A 13,616-nucleotide genomic window follows, 5' to 3' on the forward strand; every position below is an offset into this window, starting at 1 on the left:
GTTGATGGGTGGACTAAGGAAATTGAGGCTGCAGAGTCTTTTGTCCCCAGAAAAGCAATGCAACCTCTCAGAGATGTGCACAAAAAAGTAAAAATAGTGTCTCCCCATGCCCTGTATATGATCCTCAGATTGTGCTGTCCAGCCTGGTTACCTGCCTGCCTCTTCTTTAGGAGTTGGCCAACATACGCAGATCCCTGTCCTAGCCAAGCCCAGGGACCTCTGAAACTCCAGTGTTTGAGGCCCAATGATTGCAAAAACTTACCAAAATCAGCCACTCTCATTTTCCTTACCAGTGGTTTTGGGGAAGAGTTCTTCTTGTATGTATTCCTGTGTGCTCTGCTCTCTCTCACCATTCCCTGCAACCAGCACTCCCTCCCCTCCGCAGGACCTGGAATCCTTTTCTGCATGAATCATGTCTTCACACTTCCTGCCTTTTTTAAAAGGCTTCTTCTCACCCTTCAGCTGTGTATGATTTCTTCTATCAGTCCTCAGGTCAATTTCTTGGGCATTCAGAATGATTTGAAGGTTATATGGCTATGTTCCATGGATGAAGTGAATTTAGTGTCCTCCTACTATTCTGCCATACCAGGTACTCCAACTTAAGGGTCTTAATCATTTGTAAGAACATAGTTCTGTGACATTGAGTCAGTTTACATCATCATGATGGTTAATTAATTAAATAGACATTTGTAGTGAAAGTACCAGCACCACCCACCTCCAGAGCTTTTTCATTTTCCCAAACTGAAATTCCACATTCATTAAACATTAACTCTCCATTTCCTCTCTCTGGGCCTTAGGCAGCCACCATTCTGTTTTCTTATTTCTTATGAATTTGGCTACTTTAAGTACCTGTGTTTATGGAATCATACAGTATTTGTCTTTTTGTGACTGTCTGTTTCACTTGTCAGAGTGAATTGCAGGATATCAATGTCTTAACATGAATTTCCTTCATTTTTAAGAATGAATAATAATCCTCTGTGTGCATACACCTCATTCTGTTCATACATTTATCACACTTAGTACACACTTTGGCTTCTTCTTCTTTCTGGCCATCATGAATAATACTGCCATGAAAATGGGTATAGAAATACCTATTTGAGACTGTGGTGTCCATTATTTTGTGTATATAGCCCAAAGTGGAATTGTGGATCATATGATGTTTTTTTGCTTATCTTTTTAGGAAGTACCATAGCATTTTCCATAGCAGCTACATCATTGTGCATTCCCACCAGCAATGGAGAGTCATTTTGATCTCTCCAGTCTCTTACATGTGTTATAATTTTTTCATTTTGTGGTCATAGCTCTCCTGCTGGTTGTGAAGTAGTACTGCATTATGGTTTTGAATGCATTTCCCTAATGATTAGTGACATTGAGCATCTTTTCATGTGCTTATATGGTATCACATATCTTTGGAGAAATGCCTATTGAAGTCCTTTGCTCATTTTTAATCAGTGCTTTTTTTTTTTTTTAATGTGTGTTTTTGAGAGGTGTGTTTGTTATGTGTTTTGGATACCAGCAGATTATCAAATAAATAAATTTCAGATATCTTATCTCATTTGTGAGATGGCTTTTCTTTCTGTTGATAGTGTGTTTGATGTACAAAAGTTCTTAAATGTGATAAAGTGTAATTCATGTGTTTTTTTCTTTTCTCGTTTGTGGTTTTGGTATTCTACCCAAGAAATCATTACCAAATCCAAAGTTATGAAGTTTTCTTCTAAGAGTTTCATAGTTCTAGGTGGTAGTTTAGGTTTCTGATCCATTTTGATTCAATTTTTGTGTATGGTATATGTGATTAAGGGTTGAGCTTCATTCCTTTGCATGTGGATATCCAGTTTCACAGTACTATTTTTGGAATCATCTGTCCTTTCCCAATGAATGCTCTGTCACCTGTGAAAATCATTTGGATGCAAAAGCATTGGTTTATTTCTAGGATCTGTATTTTATTCTATTGTTGTGTCTACCTTTATGCCAGTATCACTGAGTTTTGATGCCTGTACCTTTGTAGTTAGTTTTAGAACCAGGAAGTCCTCCAATTGTTTGTTACTCCAGGGTTATTTGGCTGCTTGGCATGCCTTGAGTTTCCACCTGAATTTTAGGATAGATTTTTCTATTTCTGCAAAAACACTTCTTTTTTATTTTAGTAGGAATTTCTTTGAATCTGTAGATTGCTTTAGCTAACACTACAACTTAGCACCATGAACCATATAAATTCATGAATGTCTTTCCTCCCTTTTATTTGTGATTTCTAGAAGATCTTTCAACCACACTGTGCCGTTTTTCAGTGTAGAAGAATTTTGGGTCCTTGTTTAAGCTTATTCTTAAGTATTTTGTTCTTTTTTATGTTTTAGTAAAAGAAATTGTTTTCTTAATCCTCTATGGATTATTAAATGGTCACACAGAAATTCAATTTATTTTCTTGATTTAAAAAAAAAAAACTTCTCTAAAAATTGGGTATGGAAAGAATGTACTTCAATATAATAATGGTAATATATCTGACAGAGCCACAACTAACATCACACTCAGCAGGGAAAGGTTGAAAGATTTTCCACTATAATCAAGGAAAAGATAAGAGTGTCCCTGCTCACCACTCCATTTCACAATAACATTGGAATAAAAATCCCTATAAAATTTTTAGCCTTTTCTACACATAGGTCATGTCATCAGTGAAGTGAGAACACATTACTTAGAATGTTCATTTAATTTTCCTACCTAAAATAGTGTTTCTGATGGTAGCTAATAACTTTACGTCTCAGCTTTAACATGACCTTTGAAGAAAGGCCTTCCCTGGTCACCTTTTCCATAGCAGTAATCTCCCTGCGTATACTTTGTTTGCTCTGGTATTAGCCATAGTGAAGACTATATTTAGTTTAGTAAATTGTCCCCTTATTTACTGTCTGACTCCATTATAAGAATATAAGGTCCATGCATGAAGGAACTTTTACATGATTTTCCTATTTCTTTAGTTACTGTATCACCATTCATAGCATGGTTTCTGGTAATAGATTGGAGCTCCAAATTAAAGAAATTAGTAGTTTAATAGTCATTTTATATATAAACATATATCTAGAACATCTAACCAACTTTAAGGCAGAATAAATTTACTATTAAATGAAAGGAAAGAAAAACTTACTATGACATGTGGGGGAATACATGAAAAAATTTTTCTCTAATACAGTAAGACTGGGCTAAAATTTTATTCTTGACTGGCAGTAGTCTTACAATGGTTCTAAAGCTGTATTTTTATGTTACATCTTTCTGACCCTAATTATGTGATTTGGACTCCTATTATCTTTATAGAGATATATTTTTTAAGTTTTTGTGGAAATTCCTAGTGAATTTAATTAAGGAAGAGACAGTCTTGGACACTTACCAATTCTAGGCCTAATGAGGAATGTGGTTAGAAGGGATAAAATGCCCAGTGTTCTTTGTTCATATTGGGAAGAATATGCTATGTTCCTAAAAACTGGTACACATTTTTGAGGAGGTTTCTGTTAGGTTTAAAGCATTATCTAATGAAAAACACAGAAATGTTTCTTAAAAATACCAGGTCAGCCAATCTGAGCTAAGCAAAAGGACAGAGTAAAGATGAATAAAGAGTTGAATGATATTTTCCTATTGAGAAATTAGTATAAAAATAATTACTTGAGAAAAATCTCCATTGGAAATGTCTGGTTGCTATCTTTTTATGTAAGGATAGGATTTCCTTGTTTTTTTTGATAAATCATCCAAAATTTTTGTGCTAAATTTTTGTTTTTCTCCGTGGAACCTGGAATTCTTAGGAAGTAATCTACAATATAAATAAAAGCAACCTTCTGAATAACTGGAAGACTCCACAGAGAGAATGCACAGACAATTGAATGAAATAAAATATGTCCTCAAATAACAATGCAGCTTTCTGTCCACTCTTGTCAAACTGGACGACAAAAGAATTCTAGGTTCTTGTGAATGAGTAAAAAGTGTACCTTCAGATTGTGGACTTGTCTTCCTAAGGTAAGACTAACAGTAAAGTGGAAACAAGGCTTTGCCATTGTGTGAGTACCTTCATTATGTAAAAGTTAGATCACTTTGAGATAAAGCACAATTGGGTTCTAATTCTAGTTTCGCCACTTCAAAATGGGTGAACTTGGGAAAAATAGATGTTCAGAATCTGTTTGTTCAACTGTGGAATGGGGATTACAGTTTCTGTTACTGTAAATATGAAATGTGATTCATTAAATTGTGAGTGAGTGAGTGAGTAGAATCCACTGCAGATGTTGTGAGCAGTGGGCTGATCAGATCACTATCAGATTTAAACAGGATCACTTGGGCTATGTTAGGGAAAAAAAAAAAAAAATTGGTCGAGGCCAGAATGAAAGGGAAGAGAGAATGTAGATGTCTAGTGTGGTGGGCTAGAAGTGGGGAGGGAAGGGAAATAACCACTTTGTGATCTATTTCAAATGGGGCTAATAAGATTTGTTAAAGGTATCAATATGGGATATGAGAGCAAGAAAGGCATGAAAGGCACGGTGATATTTCTTGTCTGGGAAATGATTTGGAAGGTCATACCATTTAGTCAGACAGTAAACATCTACAGTGGTTGCTGAAAATTAGAAATTTAGTTTTATAATTTCTGAATTAATATCCAATTGGAGATGTTCATAGTTGGAGATGCTGCTTATATGAAGTTTAAAAATTAAAGAAGAGACCCAACATTGGAAAGGTTCCACATTTACTGGTCAAAGAAAGAGGGCATATCTAACGAAAGACCCTAAGAAAGAAGTCTCAGTGACGAAGAAACAATCCAGGGCAGTGACTTTCTATTCCTAATTTGTTTCACTCACTTATAATGTGTCAGTTACCCTAAATGGGTGTCAAGTATTTCACTTTTGTGACTTATAGACTGTGAACCCTTGCATGGAATCCCTTGCCCTCTTGTCCTTCTACTTCTCCTTTAAATCTCAGGAAGGAGTGCTTCCTCTGTGAAACGTTCTTTGATTGCTGTTTGGTTGATATATCCTTACCACTGACCTTTGCATTGTGTGACTACCTTTATATTGGCACTTATTTCTTTGAATATTACTATGTATACTATCACTGAGTGAAAAAAAAAACCATGACTTGTTCAACTTGGAAATCACACTGTGTGTGACACAAATAGGTACTCCTGCCACAATCCTTTACCCAATCTTTTAATTGAATGAATCAATAAAAGATTAACCTTATCATGCATTTAGAGGCTTTCTTGCCTGTCTTGTAGATCACCTGGTTCTAATACAAGAAGTCACTCCCATCCAGACTATATGGACCCAAGAAACAATGTAACTTACTTTATCCTCTTGGGCCTCACCCAGGATTCAAAGGAACAGATGGTCCTTTTTGTTATGTTCTTGCTCTTCTATATTTTGACTGTGGTGGGCAACGTGCTCATTGTGGTGACTATAGCAGTCAGTAAGACCCTGGGCTCACCTATGTACTTGTTTCTTGCTAACTTGTCTTTTATGGATGTCACTTATTCCTCCTGCATTTGCCCCAGATTGATTTCAGGTTTGTTGTTTTCAGAAAATACCATATCCTTCCAATCTTGTATGACTCAGCTATTTACAGAGCACTTTTTGGGTGGCTCAGAGGTCTTTCTTCTGCTAGTGATGGCCCATGACTATTATGTGGCCATCTGTAAGCCCTTGCATTATTTGGTGATCATGAGGCAATGGATGTGTGTTGTGCTGCTGGTAGGGTCCTGGGCTGGAGGTTTTCTGCATTCACTAATTCAGGTTAGCACTATTTATGGGTTCCCATTCTGTGGTCCCAATGTCATTGATCATTTCATCTGTGAAATGTTTCCCTTACTGGAACTCATCTGTATTGACACATATGTCATTGGCCTATTAGTGGTGGCCAATGGAGGGGTGATCTGCACTATTGTGTTTATGTTCTTGCTCCTCTCTTGTGGTTTTATCTTGTACGCTATAAAGCATCTTAGTTCAGAAGGGAGGCAGAAAGCCCTCCAGACCTGTGGTTCTCGCATCACTGTGGTTCTCACATCACTGTGGTGGTCTTAAACTTTGTTCCATGCATTTTCATGTATGTATGACCCGCTAAGACTTTCCCCATTGACAAGACACTGAGTGTGTTTTTTATAGTCATAATCCCCATGCTGAACCCACTGATCTACACTCTGAGAAATTCTGAGATGACAAATGCTATGCAGAAGTTCTGGAGTAGAAATGTTATATCTTTTAGTAGATAAGTATATTATCTACCACAAGAAGAATCCCTTTACATTGGGTCCATTTTATGAGAATGCAGAAGTATTCCTCAAATGATTCTGAGTTCCCTTTTTTTCCAAAGTAATTAAGTTATTTATAAATTAAAGATTGAACTGGATGATTGTATTATAATAACAGTTTCCCTTCCTGCTAGAATGTCAGGTTCATGATACCTTGTAAGACTTCATTTAAGGATGTAATGCCTTTATAGCAAGGATTCAACAATAGGTAATGAATTAGTGATGAAATTTTTATATGGTTATTTTAAGCTTTCATAAGTCTGCATTTTCAATATGCCTGTGACATGTACCCCTTAATGAAATTGGATTGTACTGACACATATGTCATTGACCCATTAATGTTGACCAATGCAGGGATGATTTGCACTATTGTGTTTGTGTTCTTGCTCATCTCTTATGGTGTTGTTTTGCACTCTCTAACGAATTTTAGTTCAGAAGGGAGGCAGAAAGTTCTCCAGACCTTGGTTCCCACATCATTGTGGTGGTCTTCTTTGTTTCATGTATTTTCATGTACATAAGACCTGCTAAGAACTTCCCCAATGACAAGTGTGTTTTTACAGTCATAATCCCAACGCTGAACCCACTGATCTACACTCTGAGAAATTCTGGGATGACAAATGCTGTGAAGTAAGTAAGTGCATCATCTATCATGAATGAAGCATTTTAACATTAGTGTCGATATCTTCAAATGTTAAAGTCCATTTTACTGTAAATGCATTTACAGTCATAGTCAACCAATAATGTTAAATGAAAGAGTTAAATATTTATTGAGTTATACTAATTCATAATTAATACCTATGTTTACTTTTGTTACTTTTAGTCTCATTCATAATTCTATTTCTGGTCAGTTTCTTGTCTTTTATCTTCTTTCTTTTCATTGTTAAAATATTTCTTTTATATAGACTATCTTCTCTAATTACTTTTCATTTGAAGTTTTTGTGTAACATTTACTTTTAAGATATACCTAAGCAAAAAATAGATAAAATAAATATTAAAAATAGAATCCTTACAAAGAGCAAATGATGTGGAATGAACATCCTATCTGTCCCTCACCAGAGTCTCCCTGTTTTTCCATATGCATCATTGTAGTAAGATTGTTATTGTTCTTAAGATTGTTCAATTAATAATCTTTGTTAATAAAAAAATCTTATTTTCATGTATGTGTTTGTCTTTGTGTCTAAATTTTGTAATTACTACTAGGCTTCCTGAAGATCTTTCTATACCAGTATACAGATGTAACTCATTCTTAGGTTCCTCCTACTGCCTAAAAATTCTTAATAAAGATATAGCTACATTAATATTTCCAGTACTTGTCCTGTTTTCCTGAATCTTTTCCAATGATAAATAGCTTTGTAGTGAAGTCTTTTAGAGATTTTCTAATTATGAGTTTTTAGCAGTGCAATTTTTTGATCGATTGGTAGGTATATTTAAAATTGTTGATGTTCATAGTCATTGCCCAAGTGCCATCCATAAGCTTATACCAAACTATGCTACTTCCCTCAATTTAGAGTTTGTGCACATTCTCAACAACAAGTTCTTGATGAATATTTATAGTATTTGAGATTCTGGTTGCTAAAAAAAATTGTATTTCATTTGTTTACTGTAATTGAAATTCAGTAAATATAATTGAACTTGTTTCACATATTTAAAATTATTTGTATTCTTCTTTTGTGAATTATTATTGACTTACATGTCTTGTTTGATTGCTGCTCTTTTCCATATGAATTTTTATGACTTAATCATGCACAAAAGACATTATGCTTTTCACCATTGTGTAAGTAATTTTTAGCCTATGATTTAGTTTGGATGTTCTTATTTTGTGCAGAATATCTTTAGCCATGTAGAAGTATTTTTACATATACATAATCAAATCTATTAATACTTTCTTTGACCTTTGTATCTTTCTCAGAAAGACTTCCCTATTTCAATGTTAAAAAATATTCTTCCACATGATTTTAAACATTTAATTGTTCAATTGTTTTGTGGTTTTATATTATATACTAAATTTTTGATCCATCTACATTTTGATGTAAGTTCTCGATTAGGGATTAAATTTTACTTATTTTTCTAGGTGGGCATTTGTAGAGATATATCTTATTTTGTCCTGCCATTTAAGATGTAATATAATTACACTTAATTTGGAAGACACTTAGATATCTGATAAGCTTAGTACTCCTTCTTACCATTCTTTATCAGAACCATATTTATTCTTTAAACATATTTATGTTTGAAAATAAAATTTTAATAGGCCACTGTAGTAAAAGTTATGTTTAGTTTGTGTTTTCAGGATGATTTGATTTAGGAATAGTTACTAGCTTTAGAGAATTAAGAATTCTCATCCAAAAACTGGGTAGTTCTATTCACCTAAGAAGCTTTCTTTGGTGTTCATAAAGACCCAGCATGTTTCTTTGTGAATTTAGTCTTTTTGAATAAACTTATTTTATGTTGTTTTGCAAATAGAATCTTATCTTCTACTTTCTAAGTGTCTGTTGTTTCAGTGTAGAAAATCTGCCTTTTCCCACTCTTATATAAGTTGTAATCTTCACAGTACATTCATCCTTTTTAGCCTAAGTTCTGTACATTTTGAGACATACAGTTATGTAACCACATCACAACCAATGCAAAAACATTTCATCACCCCAAATAATTCCCCATGCATCATTGTACTCCCCTTCTACCCTAGCCTCTAACCCTATGCTGACAAATGCTGATGCCTTTCTATTCCTATCATTCTATCTTTTCCAGAATGTTATATAAATTGAATCATACAGTATAAAATTCTTTTTTTAATTCTAGCTTTTTAAGGTATAATTGAATAATTGAAATTGTATATATTTAAGATGCGTTATGTGATGATTTGATATATGTATTCATTGTGAAGTGGTTACTATTACCAAGCTAATGAGAATATCTATTACCTCTCATAATTTTTTTTTTCTACATGAAGGCCACTTAAAATGTACTCTAAGCAAATTTGAAGTAAACAATACTGTATTATTAAGGAGAGCCACCATGCTGTATATTAGAGCCTTAGAACTTTTTCATCTTTAAAAAAAAATATTTATTTGAGATAGTGAACACAAGAGAGAGAGAGAGAGAGAGCATGAGCAGGGGGTAGGTAGGGGCAGAGTGAGAGGGAGATGCAGACTTCACACTGAGCAGGGAGCCTGATGAGGGGCTTGATCCCAGGACCCTGGGTTTATGATCTGAGCCAAAGGCAGAGGCTTAACTGACTGAGTCGCCCAGGTGCCTCAGAACTTATTTATCTTATAACTGAATGTTGGTAGGTTTTGAACATTTCTCCATTTCTCTGGTAATCATCATTCTCTTCCCTGCTTCAGTGAATTTGATTTTTTTTTTTTTTAAGCTACCACATATAACTGAGATCATGTAGTATTTGCCTTTCTGTATCTGGCTTATTTCACTTAACATTCTCCTTCACTGATGTCTCAGAAAGCATCTTTTTCTTTTTTTTTTTAGCCAAATAATATTCCATTACTTATAAATGCCCCATTTTTTGGTCCGTTCACCCATCAACAGAGAGGTGGTATTTTTTTTTTTTTTATCTTGTCTATTTTCAGCTGTGGGCCTTGATATCAGGACCCTGAGACTGTGACCTGAGCAGAAGGCAGAGGCTTAACCCACTGAACCACCCAGCACACCTATTGTGAAAAATACTCAAAGAACATTGGGTGCAGATATCTCTTCAAAATACTGCTATCACTTCCTTTGGATATATGCTTAGAATTAGGATTGCTGTATCATAGAGTAGTTTTACTTTTAACTATTTTAGGAATTTCAATACTGTTTTTCCTAGTGGTCACACCAGTTTACGTTCCCACCATCAGCATACAAGGGTTTTAACTTCTCTATGTCTTCACCAACACACTTCTTTTATAAGAGCATTTATTTCATGCCCTCATGATCTAATCACCTCCCAAAGGCACACCTCTTAATACCATTACATCAGACATTAGATATGAAAATATGAATTTTGGGGTATGCAAACATTCAAACAATAGCTCAGGTCCAATTTCACTCTTTTGCTCATTGATATCCAGTTTTCCAGCACAACAAAGTGACTTTTCTTTCTCCATAGTTTATTCTTGGTGCCCTTTCCAGAGGTTAGTTGACTGCATGTACATGGGATTATTTCTGAGATTTCTAGTCTCTTCCATTGGTTTACAAACCTGTCTTTATGTCAGAATCATAACCTTTTGATTACTCTGCTTTTGAAATGTATTTTGCGATATTGCTAGCTTTGTCCTTTTTCAAGACTGTTTTGGCTATTTGGGGTCTTTTTTGGTTCCATATGAATTTTTTTTTCATTGCCATTTATGTTTTGATAGGGGTTGTATTGAATCTGTAGATACTTTGGATAGTATGGAAACTTTAACAAATTTATTCTTTCAATACATGAACACAGGTTATATCTTTCCCTTTATTCATATCTTTAGCATCTTTCATCAATGTCATATGATTTTAAGGGTGAAAATCTTTTATTTCCTTGGTTAAACTTATTCCTACATATTTTATTCTTTTTGATGGCATTGTAAATGAAATTATTTTCTTAACTTCTTTTCTGGTTAATTTGTTGTTATTATGTATAATGTATGTATGTATAATATGGTTTTGTATGTTGATTTTGTATTTTGTAAGTTTGCTGAGTTTTTAAAAAATTAATTCTAGCAATTTTTGGTGGAGACTTTAGGGTTATTTATATATAAGATCATGTCCAGTATGTAGTATTTTAAATCTGGCTTCTTTCTTTTACTATAATGCATTGGAGACTTATGCATCATGTGTTTATCAATAGTTCATTCATTTTTATTGCTGAATATTATTCCATCCTATGGCTATTTGAGAGGTTTATTTATCCCTTTTTCAATTAATAGGGATTTTGGTTGTTACCAGATATTGAATAAATGTATTTTCTCTAACAGTATTTTTATAGAAACTACTTTTAGGCCTAGGGATATTTTAATGGGCAAAGTATCTCTAACTCTACAGATGGTCTCAATTGATATGTTCTCTGAGCATTGTTTGCTGATCTGTTCAAGTTAGAGGGTGGTGTAGCATCCACAAACTTGAATGAGTGATTTTGTAGAATCCCAAGTCACACTTTCATAATCAAGCTCTTATTTCAGTTCCTATGTTTCTGTTTATAGGTATGTTTCAGCATCATAGCATATACTTGTTGGTTATTCCTATAAATACTTCTTTAAATGATTTACCCACTTGCCATTGGTTTCTTTGTCTTCTATATTTTATTTGCTTAGAGCTCTGTGTCTATTTTGATATCAACTCTGTGTATGGCCTCTGAAATGCAAGTCTTTACCCCCGTCTACTTTTATCTATTGATGTCATGGTATCTTTAAAGTCCTTGAGATGTTCTGATATCATAAAATGTATCAATTTCATTTATGAGTTAAGAGGATTCCAGAAGTTAGAAAGTCATCTCTTGCATTAGCTGGGAAGCAAATACAAGTCTTACTGTGGTTTTTCATTAAAACAATGAATTTAAAAATTTGTATATGAAGAATTTACTACAAGTACAATTTTACTAGCTTCCAGTTGGAAAGTTGATTGTACCCCTCCATTTATTACTGTATCCTTTCTCCACAATGTTTTTAGTGACTTATCTCTGCCTGAGTCAGCAAGACTGGTGAGGTTAGGGAGAATGTTTTCATCCACCTTGTATTCTTATAATTTCTGAAAGTACTGGAGCATAAGAAATCACAATGCTTATTAGGTAAATGAATAAACAGATTGTGTTATATTTCAGGAAGTCAACAGTAATTATCACATTTATAGTTATTTTTTTTCTTGAACTGTGAAATAAGGACATGCAAAAGAACATATGGAACACAAGAACAATGTGACTGAGTTTGTCCTCTTGGGGCTCACCCAGAGCCTCCAAGGTCAGAAAATACTATTTGTTGTGTTCTTGATTATCTACATCATGACGATGGTGGGCAACCTACTCATTGTGGTGACTGTGGTGGTCAGCCCAACCCTGGATGCCCCTATGTACTTCTTCCTTGGTTATTTATCATTTATGGATGCTGTTTATTCTACTACAGTTACTCCAAATATGATTATAGACTTACTCTGTGAGAAGAAAACCATTTCCTTCCAAGCTTGCATGTCCCAACTCTTTATGGAGAACTTATTTGGTGGTGCTGAGATTTTGCTCCTGGTGGTCATGGCCTATGATCACTACATGGCCATCTGCAAACCCTTGCATTATTTGACAATCATGAATCAATGGGTGTTTATTCTGTTGTTGTTTTTGGCCTGGGTTGGAGGTTTTCTACATGCTGTTGTTCAACTTCTCTTTGTTTACAACCTTCCCTTCTGTGGTCCCAATATTATCGACCACTTTATCTGTGACATGTACCCGATATTAAAACTTGCATGCACTGACACCTATGTTATTGGTCTCACTGTAGTTGCCAATGATGGGGCAATCTGTGTGGTCATCTTTACAGTCTTACTCATTTCGTATGGGGTCATTCTGCACTCCCTGAAGACTCTCAGTCAGGAAGGGAGGCGCAAAGCCTTATCCACTTGTGGCTCTCACATTACAGTGGTGGTCCTCTTCTTTGTCCCTTGCATTTTTATGTATGTGAGACCTCCTTCTACTTTACCCATTGATAAACCCTTGACTGTGTTTTGCACAGTTATCACCCCTATGTTAAACCCTCTGATCTATACTCTGAGAAACGGAGAGATGAAAAATGCTATGAAAAAGCTGTGGACCCGAAGAAGAAAATGATGCTGAAGAGAAATTGTCACCTTTTTTCAATGAAGAGTTACTCCACCTAGGAAAGGATTATTATTTTTTTTTGTAATGAATTTTAATGAACTTGTGTGTGGTGAAAACATTTAAGTTGTAAATATTATAATGATCAAAAAAGTTTTCTAAGATTTTCATAAATTGTTAGGAAAGTAGGTCTTAGGTTTTGGGCATAATGTTTTTTATTGAAACTATAGGTTTGTGTTCTATGTGATGAGTTTTGCTATAATTAATCCTGATCTTTGTTTTCATTACTGGACAATTTTCACATGCTTCTCTTTTACCCAATTGTTCTTTTTCAGAACTAATAGTGTTCATTATATATTTCAGAGAAAGATTAGAAGAAATGGGACATAAAGTTACTTACTGTCTTTATACTCTGTATTTGAACAATGTGTGACATAGAGTCCACTCCATGAACTTTGTCAGTTACTTGTTCTTGAATTCTTGATCTCTTGAAGAGTTTTTACTGATGAATTTTCATGAACTCTTTCTAAAATAAATATATACATTTGCTACAGTAGTCTTCTTTGATATTTGCTCAAAACATTT

The 13,616-nt window shown here is 34.4% G+C and overlaps 1 protein-coding gene and 1 pseudogene across 1 annotated transcript; both read left to right on the forward strand.

Moving 5' to 3' along the window:
* Positions 1-5,279: 5,279 nt before the first annotated feature.
* Positions 5,280-6,226, forward strand: LOC116599391 (annotated as a pseudogene).
* A 5,893-nt stretch (positions 6,227-12,119) lies between these two features.
* LOC116599400 (olfactory receptor 4A15-like) lies at positions 12,120-13,043 on the forward strand. The gene has a single exon (XM_032359215.1). The coding sequence runs from the start codon at positions 12,126-12,128 to the stop codon at positions 13,041-13,043; it is 918 nt and encodes a 305-aa protein (XP_032215106.1). The 5' UTR covers positions 12,120-12,125.
* The last annotated feature ends 573 nt before the right edge of the window (positions 13,044-13,616 follow it).

Source organism: Mustela erminea, chromosome 9, assembly GCF_009829155.1.
Source record: "Mustela erminea isolate mMusErm1 chromosome 9, mMusErm1.Pri, whole genome shotgun sequence".
NCBI classification, from domain to species: domain Eukaryota; kingdom Metazoa; phylum Chordata; class Mammalia; order Carnivora; family Mustelidae; genus Mustela; species Mustela erminea.

Bases quoted from the DNA above. Each gene is read 5' to 3' on its own strand.
- LOC116599400 (XM_032359215.1), top strand. From the start codon at position 12,126: ATGGAACACAAGAACAATGTGACTGAGTTTGTCCTCTTGGGGCTCACC.